Genomic DNA, 22,028 nt, shown 5'->3' with positions numbered 1-22,028 from the left:
TCTCTATGTAGCTAAATTATTAGATACTTCAGCAAAACCATTCTTTCTATGTACAGATGGTAATACCTACGTAGCTCAGTAAACATCAACTACTAAAAGCAATATAACATCAGTGATATAATTTCATACTCAATAATATAAACGTAATTATATTACGTTAAATAACACGTCTGTTACATTGCTGAGTGTGAAATTGTACGTATGTTACTTTTAATTGATGTTTACTAAAAGGTGTGTATCCAATTGGATACCTATAGTTTATAATAGTCAAAGTGTTAAAAGTCAAAATCCAAAAAGATGCAAATTTTTAAAGTTCGATCTACTGCAAAGTCGTATTCGAGGAATGCCCGAAGCTAATTATCGCGGAGATTTTTGTCAGCGCCAGGCGCCTGTTCATTTCGATAGATCGCAATTACTGGGATCACATCGTGCCTGCATCTGTAGCTGCATTACGTCGCTCGGACAGCGCACGTCCGGCGCATACCTATACACCTCGCGTAGACGCGGCTATCGATTCGAGATGATTAGCGATAATGTCAAGGGAGTCCGGAGGCACGTCCGCGATGGCTTCGTGACCAAGGTGCGCCTTCTGTGTCGGCTGCGGTCGCCAACGTATAGCCGCCGATCTACGTAACTATGATTCCACCTAATTGAAGTAACCACAGGGCGCAACGCGCCACGTTACGCCGGCGAATCGCAATCGACCACAGGAAGGGACGGGACGGAGGAGAGAGCAACGGGTGCTTCTTCGCGCGAGCAAAGAGAAACGCGAGAGACTGCTTCGAGAAGAAGCAGTGGCGGTCGTGGCGGACCCCTCGATAGGGGACGTTCGTAATATCGATAGTTTTGCGCGTGAGAACATTTGTATTGCATTATGAAACGTACTTTATCATAAAAAATAAAATCGTAAATGACTTTAAATTCTCGTAAGATCACCCTTCTTATTTTTATTGAATATTTTATGCATATATAAAAAAATGTTATATAATGTTATATATTAACAATATTATATTTTTTGGAAATAATCTTGTTAATTCAATAATGATATTAATGATAGGTATATTAATGATAATAATGGCATTAATAATATTAACGAATACTTATTTTATTAAAACAGAGACATAACGTAGGTATTCTCAATTAACAAGATTGTTTCGAATTAGACTAATGCGAGGACTAATGCTGTTAATTCTCTCAATATTAATATATATTATTATAACATATATTATTATAAAATTTTATTAAAACAAGAGCTTGACATACTTATTTCATCAAAGTGTTTGAATTAACAAAATTGTTTTCAATTAAAATATAATGTTGTTGATAATAATATCTATCATTTTTTTAGTGCACACGGAAAGGACGGTTTTGCTAAAGCTTCTAAAAATTTAATTAAATACAGATCTGAAAATAATTTTGTTGGACCATTAAAATAATTATATAGAACGTTTAAACTGATTGCCAGAATGTCGAAACTTTTTACATCATGCTTGAGATTCCTACGTAACTATTCTGAATCCATCAAAATTATTTTCAGATCTGTATTTTGCTAAATTTTTTAATAATTCAGCAGAATCGTTCTTTCCGTGTATTGAGTAACTAACTACACTGTATAAACAAGAACGTATACCAACACAATAAAAATGTATACTCATCTCTCAAACGTAATAAATCAAATTCAAATCAATAATAAATCAGATAAAACCAAAACTATCATTTATCACTGAATAATTAAAACTTCAAGCGGCTTTCATCGCGCATTAATTTCTCGTCTTAAGGCACCGCGTTCACCGGATCCGCCACTGAATGGAGGAGACGAGGAGGTGGAGGAGGGACGGGGAGGAGGACGTGAAGGGCACGGAGAAGAACGGCCGTGTGGATGACGGTGGGCGATCCACGTCGGCGATATCCCATCAGACCGTCAAATGACCGCCTCCCGTGTTTCTGCGTCTCTACGGCCCCTGCATTTCCGCTCGCACGTGCCGGATCGACGAGGGGATTCTCGGCTCCGGTTCTTGGCCCGGGAGTACCTCCGAGTACTCCCTGTATCTCGCGGTTGTCATTACCGATCAAGACGAAGGAACGTGCGCGCAAGAAAGAAGATCGATCGATCTAATACATTCAAGCGACAATTACAGATATAGATTCGAATTTCGCGATTCGGACACTTGAGATTAAAAAGAATGAGAAGTTCCTCGAGAGGGCAACAACATTCTTGAGACGGATATTTAAAATATCAAAACATAGAAATCGAAAAATGTAGAATGTCAAATTATATCTCGCGGTGTTTCTGAACGACATGAGAAAAATGTTCTCAGTACCAATAACTTATTATATTAAGATTTGAGGTACATACATAGGTATTTCAGCTTCACATATAAATCAGCTACTAGTGCTAACAATAAGTGAGTATATAAACAGAGTATTTTTTTATCTTGTAAAAAATTCTTGAAAATTCCAAGTTTTCTAGATATTTTCATTCAGAATTCCTAACAATGTTTTTAAAAAGAGAGAGAATATAAAAGTAAAATTCCCAAAATTTGCCTGAATACTGATAAAAAATATATTTCCGCGTTTTATACATGAAGCATATAATGTATTATTTTATTCTTGTTGTTCATCGATTTTTTGAAAATGCTTGATATATATAATATATATATTTCAAGGATAAAAAAGAAATCCTCTAAAAATTCTAAGTTTTCAGATTTCTACTCTAGATATAAACTCTGGACTGTGTTCAGATTTTCATCTGAGTTATCCAGGACATATAATTTGTTTTTTATTCCTACTAGACTATACTAAAAATTTTTCTTTCTTGCTTTCGCCAAATATCAAATATATATCTATTCCATTTTAAATTCTAAAAATGTATACTAATTCAACTATCAGACCTAGAAATCAGGTCTATAAAACTATTCAGAATGAATTCTAATGATTGGAATAATTTTTTCTATATAAAAAACACAATCTAGAAATCTAGAAAATAATTAAATATAATTTCGATCGGAATCCATTCCGAATAATTACATAATACAAGCCCAGGTATCATTTGATTCTTGTTGTTTACTGAATGTTAAATAAAAATAAAAAACTGATACCTGAGGATGAGAATCTAAATGCGCCTGCTTGAGTACTAATAAAATTTCATGAAAATTCTTGATTTTCAAAAGAAAAATCGTAAAAATTTTATATTTATTTACCAAAAAATTTTTTTATTTTTATTTATTATTAAATTTTACCGTAAAAATTCTACATTTTCTAGATTTTTCCAAGTAGTAAGCATCTTGATAAATTCAATTTACTCACCAGTCGATGACGCTCCCTCTCTTCCTCGGTCGTCGCGTTCTCGTCCGCTGCTCCGTCGCTCCGGAAGCTCGTTTGCAGAGATGCAGGCTCCTCGAGGCGGCACCACCAACCGCGATTGCACAACCACGCACAGAATAATCGCCCGTCATTTTATACGGCACTCTCGACGTTTTATCGCGCGCACGATCAACGGCGGATTGTTCGCGCGATTGGCACAATAAACGCGATATCGCGATCTCTGTATCAACTTCTTCCTTTTTATTCGGCACTTGTTATCAGTCTCCTAACTGGGATCGATCAGTAATGGTCGAATATGGTCAGAAAATACTTTGGCTAAACACAAAAGTCCGTTAATTTCGTCAAACTTTCAAAAACTTTTTAGCCCGCTCTTGCCGGCTCTTCTGATGATACAATTATCCGTGTACGTATATCTCCTTATCAAATTGCGTCCCAAAAAGTTTCAAAATTCACACTTCAAACGAACAAATAATCGACGAAACGTCGCGATCGTCAATTACTGCCGGTGCAGCGTTCGCGAGAATCCGCGTGAAGTTTGCTGCGACGCGGACGCGTTCCCCGAAAAGTTCCAATTACGCGTTGCCAACTTCGCGCAGCGCGTGACGTCATCATGATAACATTCAACGTTCGGAGCGTCGCTATTCAAAATACATTCGATTCATCCAAGGTTGCCTTTATGCTTTGAAACACGCTTCCGCGAGTTTACAACTTATTGGCCGATTAAATGATGCGAAATGATGTGCTTTAATAAATATGTAAAATGTTCAAATGCTGAATAAGCGGATTCACATTGGGCGAAACGAATGGCTAAAAATCGATTAAAAATTAATTGCAATTGTACATACTCTTAACACACACTATCTGATATTCTATAAAGTTTACCCGTCACATAATTCGGCATTCTTGACGCTCGTTTATACGCGGAATTTATTGCTCTCGATAGAAGAAATATGCAGAAAACGTAATCAGAATCAACGCACTGTTCTGAAACTTGCGAGAAGGACAATGGCCGCGACGTGACTACGCGAATCAAATGAAACAAAGACGCGCGACAAGTCAGAAAAACTAAAGGGTGGTTTCCAGTTAAAAATAGACGCAGATGACATAATCGATTCTTATATTTGAGACTGTCTTAAGTACAGTTTTAAAATGTAAGCCAATCAGAAGGCTGTATTCCCTGGTGAAAAAGTTTCGTTGAAATTATTCCACGTTTTGGAATATTTCAGCGAAATTGCTGAAAATTTGCTGAAACTTCACTGAAATTCTGGCTGAAATTTGTCTGAAAATTTTGCTAAAATTTTTCTGAAATTTTGTCGAAAATGAATTTTTTAGCTAAAAATCGCTGAAATTAAATTGAAAATTTTTTTTGAAATGCTGAAATTTTGTTGAAGTGTTCCAAAATGTAGAATAATTTCAGCAACATTTTTCCACCAGGGTTAACATTTTAAAACATTGCTTAAGACAGTCTTAGAGCCTTAAAGAATCGAATACTATGAATACCAGCTTAAGAGTCTATCCAAATAAACTTGCATATAATATGTAATATTATGCAAGCCGCATAAACATATGCATAAAAAAAATTATCCAATCGCATTTGACGTGCGTCTTTATAATAAAAATGATTGGATAATTTTTTATGTATAAGTTTGTTTGGATAGACTCTACACTGCAATGAAACTGTGTTCTTATCTTTGTTTGACATGTTTTCCTGGATTGTGTGCTTCCATTTTAGTAAATTATTTAAAATTCGCTCGATTCGACTCTCTTGATAATATTCGGTCTCGATGAAAAAAATATATGCATGTATGAAAAATTATGCACGAATTTCAGGCGCGAATTTTGAAAATGGCTACGACGTAACTACGTGAGTCAAACAGAATATACCTGCCTGCCGAATTGAAGATAATAATTACAGCCTATATTGTCGCGAATCATCGATGAATATGAACTAATAAGATGCGCCAAATATACCGTCACGTATTTTAACGCGCAATTAATATTTCGAAATAATAATTGCGTTGATATATTAATGCGTGTACGACTTCAAATATTTCATATCTGACGCGCTATTCTAATTAGAGTATTTTCTCGAATGTGACTAATTAAAGAATCTCGTATAAATTTTAGATAGAAAATCGCATGTTCAAACTTGATATAGTGAATAACTAATGTCTTTCGTCGAATATCTAATATCAAATGTTCTGGAATATGCAATATCTATCTTCTGAATAAACTATAACGTTTCTCAAAATTGCTCATAAAAGAATATTGGCAGCGCATATAAAATTCTGAATATACGGGATATGTATTCATATTTATTGAAGATGCAGTATTCCCATCACATTCACAAATTTATCTTAATCTTATTTAACTCACACAATTATTAGTCCCATTTTATCGTGAAATGTAGCAGAATTTTATTAACTTATTAATTAACGAGTCTTATATAAATATCGTAATTTTCAATATCGATCTAAACGCAATCTCTTGTAGAATAATTCTTACTTCTTGGGATAGTGTCAGTAATTTCTTTGAATAAGGGGGGGTAAAGATAATACAAAGATGCACTAATATGAGAGAATCAGATACCTTAACGAATAAAAAACAAACGGACGTCATATACATGGTATAAATATATTTATGCGAATATTTCGTTACATGATCGTGTCTATATATTACGACACATTACAGTGCTAACAAATGCTGTTATTTTTAACTGAATCCGTAGTGTAAAAGTTGATTAATCCTTTTTGATAAAATGCTTTCTCTCCCAACATCCCCTGCGTTCGACTTTCACATATCGAATGCATTGCAACGAGCATCATGTTAATAAAACTAACGATATGCGACAATTCGGACAGTTACAAAAAATCAGCTAGTCGCATGCTGCCGAGTGTGAATCGCTTATAAATTCATTGCATGCAACATTATATGACAATTGAAAGAAATCGTGTATACAATCTTAGTAGGAATCTTAAATATTGTTTACGCTGTCCAAAATTGGTACAGCGTGCCGTTGTTTTACTCCCTAGTTATCTTATTCTCCCCCATTGCAGGCAATCCTTTTCTCCCTTCTTCCCTCGTATGATCATTTAAGCAATCTTAAAGCTTTCCATCATGTACTAAATGCATCCAGTATAGTTACTGGAAGGGAGGCTAACATTGGTGTTTAGAAGCTCTTTAATTCTGATTTATTAAATGGTTGTAAAGTTGCTGAAAATACTTTGCTATATAGGAAAACAGCATTCAAAGATATACAAAAAAATTGGTCGGTTTTCTCGAAAGCTTTCCCTCTTTAAGACAGCTGCCGTATATAGTTTAAAAGATGTGTTCAAAAATTTATTATTAATATTATTGATATTAGAGAACTTTTACAATAACACTTTAAAAAGGACAAATGATAAAATTACTCATTATAGTAACTTCCATCTTGTAATTATACTAATATCCAAATAAGTTTGCAGTGTCGAAAACGCGATAAGAGCCTCCAATATCAATAAAGATACTTTATAATAAGATAGGTTGTTAGAATTAGTAGTAGTCTTTTTGTGTCACATGTAACTGATAATATATCTAGTGATACTGCTATGATACTTATCGTTTTATACATTCACCATAGAGCTCCTAATACTGACGTCGCCAAGAACGGAAATTTCATTCTAATACGTACCGAAACAATCATCGCTTTAGCGAAAGATATTTGAACGCTCCTATTACTCAAACGAGTACTCTATCAGATATCGATGCGACTCAGATACCTTATCTCGGTAAATGTTTCGACTTAAAAAAATATTGTTGAATAATAGCACCAATCTTTATTTGTTTCTCCATATCTCCGTTCCTATTAAGTGTAAAGTCAACGAGTTTAGAACGAGATTTCGAGATTTATTTAAAAATCCCCGGCGCCTTTCAAATCGCCTCTTTCTCGAAAGTCGTATTGGAAAAATGAAAGCTTTGTGCAATAACTTTCCTCGAAAAAACAGTCGTTTTTATTTGATAGAAAAGTTTTATCCGGCTTTATAAACTCAAAGAGTCATTATCGTCTCAATGTCGTGGAATGTATTTGCAATCGACTGACGTCTGCACTATTTGCTTATCCTTTTCGAATACGATTACGAACTCGTATAGAGGCAAATTTAGTTCTATTTAATATAGAGTATACTACACACAAGATCGCCTGGTACTACAGTGTCGTTTTGAAATCGGGCATGAGTTCCATCGATGGCAATATTTTGTCACCTTACAGAAGTATACACTTCCTCTTCTTCACTGGCTCGGGCGGTTCCAATGCAGCTAAAATAGCTTCGTCGAATACATTCTTCAAGCCTTTCTGATATAGTAAAGAAATCACAATTTCATATTACGATATTATTATTTAAAATATAATAAAAAAATATAATTTTCTTTTATTTTACTCACAATCAGTATAGCTACTAATAGATTTATCAAATATTTAATTAAAGTAATAGTTTAACATCTTCTGTCTTATAAAAAAATTTTCTATTATAAATATGTCAATCAATATATTTTACAGATAAAGCTTATAATTAAAACAAAAATGACTAATTTTTATTTACCTGCGTCAGAGCACTGCACTCTACATATTTTACAGCCTTGAGTTCCTTAGCAAGTTTTTCCCCCTGTTCGCCAGATATTGGCTTCTGTTTGTTCTTTGCAAGTTTCTCTGTTGTTGCGACATCATCTCTTAAATCGATTTGAGTTCCGACAAGTAAAAATGGAGTTCTCTGACAATGATGTGTTATTTCTGGTACCCACTGCAGAACAACATGTTTTTACAACAGAATTTCAATTGAATTACGCTCACATACAGGAACGTAATGGACAGATACATTACCTTTTCTTTTACATTTTCGAATGATGACGGCGATACAACTGAGAAGCACACGAGAAACACGTCGGTCTGAGGATAACTTAAAGGACGCAATCTATCATAGTCTTCCTGACCTAAGAAAAGACAAAAAGTACAATTGAGTTACGAAATATTATATAGAATGAACTGCCATTATAAGAAATAATTCAAAAAGGAAGACCTTTTACCTGCTGTATCAAATAATCCTAATGTATATGGATCACCTCCTATCATCACAGTTACTGCATAGTTGTCAAAAACAGTAGGCACATATTCAGAAGGAAACTTGTTCGTGGTATACGAAATCAAGAGACACGTTTTACCGACTGCTCCATCACCTACCACAACACACTTTATCGTCTGCATTTTTGGTGCTTCTTATGTGACCTAAAACATGATATCCACGATATGTAAAACCAGTGGCACACAATGTAATTTTTCTTGCTGAATTGCTTACGTTCTGGTAAATTACTAGAATTGTATCATACAGGGCTGTGTTCAGATTCCCACCTGAGTGTCACTCAAGTATCATGTCATCCTTAGCTCTTGCTTTCCAGCAAGAGACACAGATATAATATACCTAACATAGTGAATCATTACATCCTTGTCTGATAATGTTAAATAAAAATCAAATGATCCACTGTGTTAGACTGTTTCTTGCTGGAAAGTTGTTGAAACCATTTGTTGAAAGGTCGGAGCACAGACCTTTGCATATAATCCATAAAACAAACCTGTCCAATTTTACTTCGGAGCCAAAATGCATCAACATAAAAAAACAATATGGATTTCGAAGATTGGAATGGAAGATTTCGAGGACTGTAAAGTATTGAAAAGCGTCGCTCAAACGAGTATAAATATTTTACAGCATCTGAAATCTTATCCATATTGATTATTTTTTTTCATTGATGGCTTTGTATTTTGACTCCGCAGCTAAAATTGGACAGGTCTAACATAAAATTAGAGAAGCAATTAGAATCCTTCATGGAAAGAAGACTGATTGGTCTAAATTCTCTTAAACTTTATGCATTATGTAAAGATCTATGCTCCAGCCTTAACGTTCGGTAAACAATAAGGATAAAATGATATCTAGATGGTACTTGATAAGAATCAAAATAAAGCTCTAGACACATAATTTCTGGTAATTTACTAAAATGCAAGCAATCAAGCAAGAAAACATACAGTAGCTTAACTAAAACCTACAACCATTTAAAGAATGATCAACACACACATAATGACTCAACAGTTCCAACATTCATACAAAAGTTAAGTGTATATCCTAATCAATTAAAATGAAGGAATTTAACTCGATACAAGTAGTTTATCCCAGATCGACCAATTAAGCAACTTCTATTTTTTTCGTAATATCTTGCACAATCATTTTTTTATCAATAATACACATGCATATCTACATACATTAATAAATATCAATATACAATTTCTTATCAATAACATACGCGTCCATAATTTACACATAATAATAATAATAATGAAAGCATAATAAAAACATTTTGGAAAGTCATTGTGTAACAATATTAACAACAAAATCATGCAATAATTATCCCAGCCTAGGAGCCCTTCGTGGCCGACGTATTCCGCCCTAAACCTAACCTAACCGTAGATATGTATCTACGGCGCGAGGGCTGTGTGACGCCGAGACTTCCGCAGTAAGATGTAGCGCGAGCTCGAGGATTCGAGCCTTATATGAATACAGATTCTCAAATACAACGGAGTACGTTACCTGAATATGCGAAACTGTCATTAAAGGTTACGACCGCCGCAACTCATAATCCCGGACGGCAGATGCGGCTTCGAGCGTGCCGGTAACGAATACGGTGTCTTTCAAGGAGTCGTGCTTGACGGTCGCGAGCTTGGGAAATCGTTGCACAAGTTACGCTCCAGCTCCACGCGCCCCTATCCTGCCATGTATGTTATTTTTCTCCTCGTCGACAATCACGATTTTTTAGAGACCCTTCAGCCTCGATTAAAGCCGGATCCCTATGCGACGATGCTACCACTGGCTACCAAGGCTGCGTTCCAAAACGTCACTACAGTAACCAAAACTCTATAAGGTAAATGTCCTAGTAGACGGACGTTTAAGCGTTAGATTCTAATAAATAATATAATTTATAATATCAAAAAGGTTTTTAATATAATTTTTTATTCATTTGAAAACTCAAGACTACCTTAAGCAAGGAAAAATTATTTGAACCCACTTGGAAAATTAATATGCTGACGGAAAATAATAATATGAATAGATGTTTAATGACAAAAGACAATTCAAATTGATCTTTAAGCTAAAAAAAGCATTTGAGATTAATATTAATTTAAATAAATATTTTGTGTAACTATTCGGACACTGGGACGTTTACCTTAGTTGACGTAACGTTAACTATAGAGTTTTGGTTAGTGTAGTTAGGTTTTGGGACGCACCCCAGAGAGAGAGAAACCTGAGAGAGGACATGAGGATGAGGGCCTTTTTCCTGGTTGCGTTCTGTTTCACGCATAATGCGCCGGCATGATGCATCATTTATCCTTGTATCGAATGTTAAACAAGGATAAATGATGCATTATACACATCGTGCATGAAACAGAATGCACATCCTGTAACCGCAAAATGCTCTCGCACACTACTGTTCTCTGAAGAAGTGAATGTAAAGTACTAATATACCCATTTTTTCCCAAACACACATTGAGTCATTCGTGTTCTCTAAATTTTCATCACTTTTACAAGTATATAAAAATTATTAAACGATTTTTATGTGTATTTTAACCAGGGCTCGGTCTTATTTCAAATACATTTATTTAAAATATATATTTTAAATAAAAAAAAATTAAAAAGTTATTTAGTATCTATTATTTTAAATAACTTCTTCTGACCTATTTCTTATTTAATATTTTAAAAAGTTTTTGGAACTTATTCTATGTTTTATTTTAAATAAGTTGTATCAATTTTTTTTATCGATTTTGTATTTTAAATAATTTTCTGAAACCTATTTTATATTTTTTATTTTAAATAAGTCGTATCAGTTATTTTACCGAGCCCTGATTTTAACAAAGATTTTTATAAAGTATTTATAAAATTGTATATTATAAAAAATTGTTATAATTAAATAAATAAGTTAACAAAATGAGAAAAAGGCACTTTCTCAAAAATGTAAAACGCTGAAACAAAACGAATTGAGGCCGGCAACGCACAAAACTCGTTCTGTCGTAGTGCGATATCGTAGTGCGATATTGATGTGATAATATGTAGTGATATATCAATGATACATAGTCCTATTGAATCAATAAAACAGACAACTATAGGATCCCTGAGTTATAATGGATTTGTCATAATTGTAATCAAGTACAGAAATAATTGAGACACTAGTGATATATGTATTAAAATAAAAATTATATAATAAAATTTTGCATATTTTTGAACAATTATGTTAATAATCTCTATGTCTTAATTTAATTACAAGAGTATTTTATATATATTATAATTTGTTCTAAGCATTCTCTCTCTTTAACACATATAATCCTATATAAAATGTTAAGACACATAAACTCTTTGAATAGAAAAAATAGCTTTTGTCTAATAATTTTTGTGACTTTATCGACATCGTCTGCACGATTGCCGAGAGAGCAATAATTTCTTCGTATAGCTCTTAAGGACGTATATTGTTTCACTGTAGCCAGCGTTTAAAATTTCTTCATTATCTTGCTTCTGGTTTTGAAAATGGCTGAAGCGAACCAGGTTGTACCCACGATAAACCCAGTGGCTTGTTTTCTTCGTCCTGCAAAATGCGATAAATTGATTAAATATGTAAACTTAATACGTTTTTTATCGTAATGAAAATAATACACTCAAATACTTATTTACTTTTGGTTCGTAAATTTCTTGTTTAATGGGGTCGTGTACTTCTTTCACATATGGATTAAATGTAATATAATGTGGATCATCCAGTGTAGGTGGGTTAAACACTTGATTTACGCTTTCCTTTACGCACGCTTTCACACGTTCCCGAAAAGCTTCAAAATTATTTTCATGCCTGCAATATCGCCGATTAATTCACACATGTAGATATTCTGAATGATACATTATTTTCACATTTCTTTCAAAGACAAATATACTTACAAGCTAGATGCCTCCTCGTTTACTGGAGTCATTTTCGCATCTAGTTTAGTGAATATCTTAGTGATATACTGCAATAATTGCCAAATTCTGTTGTTCCTTCTCCATTCAGGAAATTCCCATGACGTGCACAATTCTCCACTTTCTGGATTTATTAATGGATGGAATATTTGAGTTTCAAACATAACTTTCTAAAACACACTTGAGTGAAAAAACTATACACAAGGTCGATTATCTACGAGTCAGTATTCTTACAGGGCAATCTCCTTGTGGGAAGTTAGGAGGCAGTGTAATGGTGAATCTAAAAACTCCGCCTTTGTAGATTCCTTGCCGAATGAACTGTACACCAAACCACACTGCGACAAAATGTGAAGATGAAATATTAGAACTTTTTACAATCGCTAGTTTAACTACATTAAAGTGAAATAGGCAAAAGATATAGTATAGATATATTTACATCAGAACCATTATACAAGTCGTAATCGGGAAGAGCAAGACCTATAAAATAGGTTTACACCTATCAAAAACATACTAACATTTCAATAGAAAGAAACGTAGTATGCAAACAAGAAAACAAAAAGGAAAGGGTATTTGTTCCTTGACATGCAAGTTACAGAATGGTACTAATTCCTGTTTCGAAACATTAATATCACAGATTAAAAGTTATCATAGAAAATTGCATGCCAAATTTTGAATATACTAAACACAACTTATATAGTCTTTAACAATACTTACGTAAAGCATTCAAAGCAGATGGTATCACATAAATCCCCTTCAAATCTTGAGAACACAACATCTTGCTGGAAAATATCATACAAAATTAACTATCTTTTCATACACATCTGATAACATTACTAAACTTACTACTCAGACAAAACATTGTATTCCTGTGAGAAAATAGCATGTTGCTTGTTGATTTGCCACATAATTGGTCTATCAATCATTTTCGCAGACATGCTCAATGGAGAATCTCCATGATTGCTTCCTGGCACAAGCTTCCTGAACGAGCCTTGCCTGTTTAGATTATCATCCTTGCTGTCTTCGTTCTGAAATAAGAAACAGAATATTATTAACAATGATTATTACAAAAATGATAACTAAAATATTACCACACTATTAAATGTTAAAATATATTTATTAAGAGCAAAACAAAATAAATGTATATGACTCTATTTTTATTGCTTCTAGTTAGAAGCTTTTTTATATATATATATATATATTCTTTGTATTATTATTAAAAGACTAATCAGCAGAGAGAATAATATCACTCTTATATTTCTAAGGTACATATGAAGTAAAAAAACAAGACAAATGTATCTATGACTTTCCACTTTCACCACATTCAACTGTAAGATTTGGTTTATTATTATATATAATTATACATTATTATTTATATTATTATGCAAATTTACGAACATGGAGCAAAATACTATTATATCTTTTGATATATGTTAAAAGGATCACCTTAGCGGACATGATGAGTGATCATGAGAAAACAAGTAGAAATAAAGATTTAATAACTCGCTACATTACAATTGCAAAGTGCGAGATAAGGTACTCTTGTCAATAGCAGTTGATGGTCTGATGGAGTGGCGTCAGTCGTGAATCATATGACATGAAAGCTCCGATTTCTGATCAGCTCCCAATTGGCATCGACATCGACAAAACATAAAGTCACTAAGATCTATAAAGTACCGCAAACTCGTCCATTTTATCGCAAAAAAACGCGGCCATTTCGAATTTATGCATTTGTATTACGTGCTTTATTTAGGAAAATGAAGCCGTCATGTAAATCAATATTTTTTAATTGTAATTAGTTTCTTTATGAACAAAAAAATATGTACGAATGCTTAATTTATGTGTTCTTTAGTTCAATACGGGTTTATTTATTGTAGAAATTTAGTGCATGAAAGGGCACGAAGGGACGTGTAAGTACAGTTTAAAAGATGAACCACCATGCTTGAAATCGTGTATTATGTACACTTTGGCCATTTTGTCGCAACATTTCTGAAATCAATTGCGGTACTTTAGAAATCTAGTGACTTTAACAAGACATTATTAAGAGAGCCACCCCTGGATAAATTTTCGTGACTATAAAGGCTGTGTTCCAAAATTGACTGCCAGTACTGAAAATCTATAGTGCACGTAACGTAAACTATAGCATTTTCTGTGCTGGCAGTAAATTTGGAACACAGCCAAAATGGATTCGAGGGTAAGTGAAGAACGATGACATTACCAATCATAATGTTATCATCCGAGTTTCATTATCAACAGAGATGATAACTCTATAGAGAAAAAATTGTAATTTTTTGACAATATGTTATTATAGCGTTAAAAGTATGCGCACTTATTTATGCGAAATTTATATAATAAAAATTAAATCATGAATTTAATAATGTATTATCCAAATATTTGTTAAAAACCGCAATTTATCAATGCACATGGTTACACGTCCGTTCAGTGATACGCGGACCCAATGATGCAAATTCCAGCTCGCTTGAAGAGATTTTTAAAGATTCACTAGACTGATAAAGTATCAAATGGCGATAGTGCACGATTTCGGCTGCGTTCGGTTTTGACACTCACGCGCTTTAAGCACTTGTAGTACGTGTCATTGTCTTCACCGTTCATTGAACGTAAAATAATAAATGCTGAAAAAGCGTTCAAACCAAACGCCTTCATCTATATATTAGAACTGGCTATGAATATTTCTTGTGATATAAATTAATTCTTACTGCATAGATACCATTTTGTAAGCAGGTTTTGATAATAGCGAAAATCCTAATAAAGAGCTGTGGAATCTGAACATAACAAATTTTTTAAGCAAAATTTAACTGGACTGTTCTGAATAATTCCTTTATTTTTAATTTCCTACGGATATGTAGAAACTTCATATGTGTATGGCAAGAAATAGAGATTTTAATAACAGAAATCCTATAATTCTATCTGTGGTGAATTTCCAGTTTAGACTTGACTTTAAATTTAAGAAATTTTATGGTGAAAAACTTTAGGATTCTATGGTAAAATTAATGAAACTATAATACAATTAAAGATTTTATAGTTAAAATCTCTAGAACTGAACATAATTACAGTAAATTTAAGTTTTTCATTAACTGGAAACTTTTAAATTTTGACTTTATGATGAAACTTTGTTATAAATTAAATTTTGTGATGAAATTGGAGATTTTTATGGTGAGAGAGAGAGAGAGAGAGAGAGAGATACTATGAATTTAGATTTATGATAAAAATTAAGAATTTTATTAATTTTATTAATTTTATTAATACAAAAATAAAAACAAATTTCAAAGCTATAATTAGCTCCTTGTGAAGTTGTCAATCTCATAACACATCTATAATCTTAAACCTAAATTTAATTTTGTTGTACAATTTGATGAACTAAAATAAATTTTCACAAATATCGAATAACTTCAAACATTAATTGTACAAGATCATCCTCTGAACAAAACAACCTTTGTTACGATTTCAACGAAATCATATTTAATTTTTATAATATAGTGAACATATCATGACTTTTCATAACTAAACGAATTTATGATTACACAAAGCTTATTTCGCATTTCGAATTTAAAATAAAATATTGAAAACTTTAACTCACTTAATAAAAAAATAAAAAATCTTAAATTTGTACCAAATCACACTTGATGTCTCTAAAATCTTTTAATCACATTTTTCAGCATTCTTACGATCAATATTCTTGGAATTACCGTTATTTTCCATAACTTGTTCGACATTCGGCTGCTTCTCCACGTCTTCTTCAGAAAATGTCGCCATCGCTTGATTATTATTCATAATTTGTGGATTCTGTAGCTCATCCACTGCAGATTCTTCTGGCTGGCTCTCCGGTAGTTGATTTCCAGTCTCTGGTTCTTTTGATTTTAACAATGCGGTCGACGTCGGATTCAAAGCCGGCAACTTCATCACTTCGAGGGTGAAAATTTTTTTTTCAAAGCTCAACTTTTGTTGTAGATTTTTGTTGTGGGGAAGAAGATTAAGATCTTTAGCGGAAATGATTTCCTGATTATTTTTTGTTTGTTTATTTGTGGATGTTGTGATCTGTTCTTCTGTTGGTTTGAATTTGCCATCGTTTCTTTGCGTTCGACTTGCTGTTGCGTGTTTCAGTGCTTTGCTCGATATATCAATTTTGTTCTTCTTTTTCTTCTTTTCGTTCGATATTTGCACTTTCTCCATAAAGTTGGATTCGGAAGATAATATTTTCCTTTTCTTTCCGGACAATCCTTTTTTATTCCCATCTGCCATTCCGGATGTGGACGGTTTAATTTCAATTACTGGTAATTGTTCCACTTGCTGGGTGCCGTCATTCTTACGCATAACAATATGTCTTGTTAAACGATCCTCCACTAAGTCGTACATTGTATGAAATACTCGTGGTCCACAATAACCTTCTGGTCTTAAATCTTTGATCGTAAATTTTACATGGCATTGGATTGTGTCATATCCTGCTTGATCCTTGATAACGAAATTGTCTTCATACATAGTACTTTCATTTTTTAACTGATAGAACATGTTAATCGCCCTGGTAATCTCTAATTGTCGTTGTCCTGTCTGTATATCGGCTGCTTTATATCCAACGTTTTCTTTTTCGAGTTGTTGTACGATTTCGCGCATATGTTTTATGTGTTGTCTCCGCAATAAAATTTCCTGTTTATTACTTAATTCGTTCTTAAGTTTTTGCAGTAGTGTCTTCTCGTCTTTTTCCAGCTGTTGCTCGATGTCGCTCAAACTTGTTTCTGACGAAGTCTCCATCGTCCTTCGTACATTGTTCACCTTAACTTCATCCTTTTCTTCTGTAAGTGGAATGGATTTGGGTTGTTGTCGTCTAGCTATCTTTCGAGTTGCGGCTAGTGATTTTGTAACATTGAGTTTCCACACCTTTTTCGCTAATTGTTTAGCCTTACTTAACGCTATTTTTTGCTTACGCTTCAGTTTACGAACATTAATTTTTTTGTTTGCCCGTAAAGGAAAATTTGTTAAATCGGGGTATTTTAATGTTGTCATTCTTATGGGTCTTCTAGCTACCTTGCCGTAATTTCGTGGTTGAACTATCACAGCTTTACAATTATTCACTTTATTCTTATTATCTATTTGTTTTGTAGTACACGTATTTGTTTTTGCTACCTTATGTCTAATTTCGCCTACCTCGCTTTCTATGGTAGGATTTATGGTAGTTCTATACAACTTAGTTGTATCTGGATTAAATTGACGCGTAACTTCGTTTCCGCTATTATCTCCATTAACTAACTTATTTATGGGCTCAAGAGTTTTATTAATAATTTCAAGATCGTTATTGTTATTTTCACTCAATAACTCTACCGAATTTGGACAAACCGCTTTTAAATTTTTGGTCTGTTTCGGTTTTGATTTTTGAATATTAATCCAATTTTCTTTTTCTTTTACAAGTAGCGACTGTATTAGTTGTTCCATCTCCTGAGTATCTTTAGATTGTTCTAGAAAATGTAAGTCTTCTTCAACTTCATCACTTTCGCTGTTCTTAGAGTGTTTTTTTTCTTTAAGGGTAATCTCCTGCAGTTCTTCTTTAATTTCCAAGGTTGGGTAACTAGTTTATAAATTAAAAGTTACATAGAAGTTAAAAAGTTAAAAACACACTTTTAAGTTAATTTAATTAATTTCAAATAAATTAATTTTTAACTTAAGCTAATTACTTTTAAACTTTAATTAACTTTTACTCTTTTCAAATTAAAATTTATTTTATTTCTCTAAACAATATTTTTTTCAATAAAATCTGAAACATTAGTGATTAGAGAACTAGAAGCTTTCACAGAAAGCTCAATGACTGAATGCATTCAGTACTACAACCATTTACACTGTGCATTGTTTGATCTATATTTTTAAATCTAACGGACTATGTGGGCCAGTTTCACAACTCACGAAGCCTATTCTTTTTAGCTGAACTTTTTGCATGGTTCATCTCTTCTCTTCTTCTCTCCAGAGAGAAAACGAAGAAAGATGAACTAAAGCAAAAACTTTAACTAAAAAGAACAGACCTACGTTAACTCTTAATACGGTAGCGATCATGTAACTTTTTCGCTAGAGCGAAAACGCGAAAAGTGAAAATTTTTATGTATGTATGTTCATACATATGTATATACACATACATACAAAAAATGTTCACTTTTTACGTTTCCGCTTTAGAGAAAAAGTTACATGATCGCTACCCAGATGTTCAACTTATTCGTTATCTCTTTCCAATTCTAGAATTGGAAAAAGATGAGAAATAAGTTGAACCTTGGTTAAGAATTAACCATGAGTTGTGAAACTAGGTCTCTATGGGCGGTATTCATATACGATTCTTATATTCAAGACCATCTTAAGTACAGTCTTAAGATATCACGAACCAATCAGAAGACCATATTAGCATCTTAAGGCCTAGTTCCACAACTCACAGTTAACTCTTAACCAAGGTCAACTTATTCATTGTCTTTTTCTAATTCTAGAATTGGAAAGAGATGAGAAACAAGTTGAACCTCGGTTAAGAGTTAACCGTGAGTTGTGGAACTGGGCCTAAGACATTACTTAAGACGATCTTGAAATAAGGACTATGAATACCGCCCTATGTCAATCAGATGCAAAAGCTCGCTGAATTCCCAATAAGCGGTTATAGTACTGAATGCATCGTGATGTGATAAGCGGGACGCTCGTGTGCTTAAAGAAATGAATGTGGAAAATTGACAAACTTAGGGACTGCATTTATTGCATCATTCTATCCTTGTTAAACATCTAATTATCGACAAGATACTATTTGAAAATTCCTACGTAAAAATAAGTTATTTATTGTACAAGAAAAAATACATTGCTATATGAAAAACTTTTTTCTTTGTTATACTATATAAAATTTACAAATAAAATATTAAATTTATTTAATGATCTATATTATATTTTTTGTATGTAATTGTTTTTATTTATAGTAATCTGATTTTTTAAAAATTAGAACTTTCTGGTTGAATAAAAATATTTTTCAAAATTAACTTTTCGTTTAACTTTAATTAATTAAATCTTAATATAATTTTAACTTTAAGTTAATTTTTTGTTCATTCAACTTTAACGTACTTAAATTAATTTTATAAGCCATTATTAACTTCAACTTAATTTAGTTTAAAAAAACATAAACTTACAGAATCCTGTTAAATCCACGATTTGTGGTGAGAATTGGAGATCCTATTTCGACCACGTTAATTTTTCGTCGTTCCGGACTCGCACATTCATCGTTGTCCAATTTTTTTGTTCGATTTTGTATTTCTTCTTGACTACTTATGCTAATTATATCAACATCTTCCTCAGTTAAATCCATAATTAATCGTTTGGTTTGATGTTTTTCTCCATATATTTCCAATTCGTCCATCAAGTCAGATTACGGTCTTATCTGGCTGTTGGATCATATTAAGACTTTTTTCATCATTTGTTTCAATGCTATTAGACAAGTCGCTATTTAGCGTACGCGCACTCAAGTATAATATCACTACAGTATTCGAATTTATACAAGTCTTATAGAAATTTTGTTTTGATGTTTTTATAAAAATTATATAAAAATACAATACAAAAATTGTAAAACAAAATAATTTTTTTATTTTAGCTTATGCTTTCTTAATCTTTTTGTTGCAAAATCTCATCAAAACTGTATTTATATTTATAAATGACTTATAAATGACTACGTTTACACAACTCGATTTATGCCGAAGTTATAACACATTATGAAACTGGGCAATCATAGCTATTCTTCTAAAGAATGAAATGATTGTAATTGGCCAGTTTTATAACATATAATAGACTACGTACATAACATCAATGTTATAACTTTGGTAAGGGCCAATTTCACCAACCACGGTTAGATTAACCGACGGTTAAAGTTAGCAGGGTGACCAACAGACACATATTTTCTCGTAACCTCTTGGCTCTAACCTGAAATTTGTGGGAATAAACAGTGTATTATACAGCAAATTCGTCAAAAAATATGTAATTTATAATATCATTCATTTTGTATTCTCACACACTGATGAAATTTCAGATAGACAAAGCTCCGTAAAATTGACAATATATAAGAGGTTACGAGAGAATATGAATGTCTGTTGGCCACCCCCTGCTAACTTTAACCGTCGGTTAATCTAACCGTGGTTGGTGAAATTAATGCCCGTATTCATAGTCAGACCTTATACTTAAGGCTTCCTAAAATTTATCTTTAGATGCTCAGTAGCCAATGAAATAATTCGTAGAGCATCTGAAGATAAATTTAAGGAAGCCTTAAATATAAGGTCTGATTATGAATACGGGCCAAAGTGTTAAACACGTGGCTGCTACGCTAATTCCCACCGCGCGGCAAAGCAGGAAGTTTTGCTGCGTTCTGTGTACGGTTTTGATAAATACAAGTCAATACAAGCATTGCTCTACCCTTCAATCAAGTTGACATTCAGAGAGTGACAAAGATAGAACGACACTTGTGTCGACTTGTCATCAAATGGGAAACACCTACTGTGGACGAAATTCGATCACAACACAATTTCCATCTCGCGTAATATATATTTATATAAATTTCCGATTTCGGAAATCTTCTAAAATGCCAAACGTTACAATCGCTCGGATGTCGTTATAATTACTTGTAACTGCTCGAACACTCGATACTTCGCGTTTTTTCGTGACTCACGAAATTACATCGTTTTTCGGCGATTCAGATATCTCTGTACACGTCCGACGCATTATTTCAACACTCACGTTCATGGTATATTTATTTGCGCTTCGCATACTTATTTTTCGATAGATTTAATAACAAGGTGGATTTGATGCGACTTCCAATTCATTTCTAACCTTTCATAACGATCTTCGCACCGATCTTCGCATCATAGTGGAAAGACAAATGCCCGTATTCATAGTCAGACCTTATACTTGAGGCTTCCTTAAATTTATCTTTAGATGCTCAGTAGCCAATGAAATAATTCGTAGAGCATCTGAAGATAAATTTAAGGAAGCCTTAAATATAAGGTCTGATTATGAATACGGGCCAAAGTGTTAAACACGTGCGTGCTATCACAGTACTTACATACATGATGCTATAGTGTCCATCTCAATCTGATAAATTCTTGGGACTTGGAACTCTTGGAAGTAGTTTCTTCTTCGTTCCTATTGGTCGGAACGTATATTCTTACGCATGCCGGTCCGAACTTGCTTGTGCTTCACGACCGTTCTTCACGCTGTCTCTCTTTATAATATTGGGTGAGTTTTTTAATTAATCGATTGATCCAGGGTAAGTTAACTTTTTTTTTAAACTACAATAATAAAATATATGGGCAATGAGAGCGTTAATACAGCGCGGAAATTGGTACGCAAATTATATATCAAAAAATTCGATATTCACATGATATACAGGATGTCCCGATCTACAATAGGTGTTTTAAGACTTAAGTCGTAAGAAATTAACCAATTACAGTCGAATCCGAGGGGAATAATCGACTGTGATTCGCTCATTTCTTATGGCTTGAGGCTTAAAACCCTATTGTATAGATCTGGGGTAAAGATTGGCTGCGTTCAGCAGACTCAACAGTTTTGCAACCGTTTTATGATTGTCTGCTGAGATAGGACCATTCTTCTAGATCTAAAAGTATGATCCAATTAGCGCGAAGGAAACTTCCAACAGTTGCAAAACAAACGTTCTGCTGAACGCAGCCATTG

At 33.2% G+C, this 22,028-nt stretch overlaps 2 protein-coding genes across 6 annotated transcripts; both read right to left on the bottom strand.

Moving 5' to 3' along the window:
* Positions 1–5,627: 5,627 nt before the first annotated feature.
* LOC108729437 (cdc42 homolog) lies at positions 5,628–10,195 on the bottom strand. The gene is made up of 5 exons (XM_018458559.1): positions 9,933–10,195; positions 8,383–8,581; positions 8,180–8,289; positions 7,902–8,099; positions 5,628–7,654 (listed from the first exon to the last, which is right to left on the bottom strand). Exons 2-5 carry the CDS (start codon positions 8,558–8,560, stop codon positions 7,565–7,567), a joined length of 576 nt encoding a protein of 191 aa, XP_018314061.1. The 5' UTR covers positions 8,561–8,581; positions 9,933–10,195; the 3' UTR covers positions 5,628–7,564.
* Positions 10,196–11,754: 1,559 nt separating this feature from the next.
* LOC108729423 (AKT-interacting protein) lies at positions 11,755–21,423 on the bottom strand. Of its 5 annotated transcripts, XM_018458541.1 has the most exons (7): positions 13,776–13,969; positions 13,176–13,357; positions 13,047–13,111; positions 12,567–12,667; positions 12,315–12,502; positions 12,060–12,228; positions 11,755–11,973 (listed from the first exon to the last, which is right to left on the bottom strand). In XM_018458541.1, the coding sequence occupies exons 1-7, from the start codon at positions 13,785–13,787 to the stop codon at positions 11,893–11,895; spliced, it is 798 nt and encodes a 265-aa protein (XP_018314043.1). In that variant the 5' UTR covers positions 13,788–13,969; the 3' UTR covers positions 11,755–11,892. The 5 variants fall into 5 exon arrangements, with proteins under 5 accessions (XP_018314043.1, XP_018314040.1, XP_018314039.1 ...); XM_018458538.1 differs by lacking the exons at positions 11,755–11,973; positions 12,060–12,228; positions 12,315–12,502; ... (1 more) ...; positions 13,047–13,111; positions 13,776–13,969 and adding exons at positions 16,037–17,907; positions 19,484–19,735; positions 21,400–21,423 and having other exon boundaries at positions 13,260–13,357; XM_018458537.1 differs by lacking the exons at positions 11,755–11,973; positions 12,060–12,228; positions 12,315–12,502; ... (1 more) ...; positions 13,047–13,111; positions 13,776–13,969 and adding exons at positions 16,037–17,907; positions 19,484–19,735; positions 21,168–21,280 and having other exon boundaries at positions 13,260–13,357.
* Between the last annotated feature and the right edge of the window lie 605 nt (positions 21,424–22,028).

Source organism: Mycetomoellerius zeteki, unplaced genomic scaffold, assembly GCF_001594055.1.
Source record: "Mycetomoellerius zeteki isolate Tzet28-1 unplaced genomic scaffold, Tzet1.0 scaffold73, whole genome shotgun sequence".
NCBI classification, from domain to species: Eukaryota; Metazoa; Arthropoda; class Insecta; order Hymenoptera; family Formicidae; genus Mycetomoellerius; species Mycetomoellerius zeteki.
The sequence above is the reverse complement of the archived record's forward strand: the minus strand, read 5'-3'. Positions and strand labels throughout refer to the sequence as shown.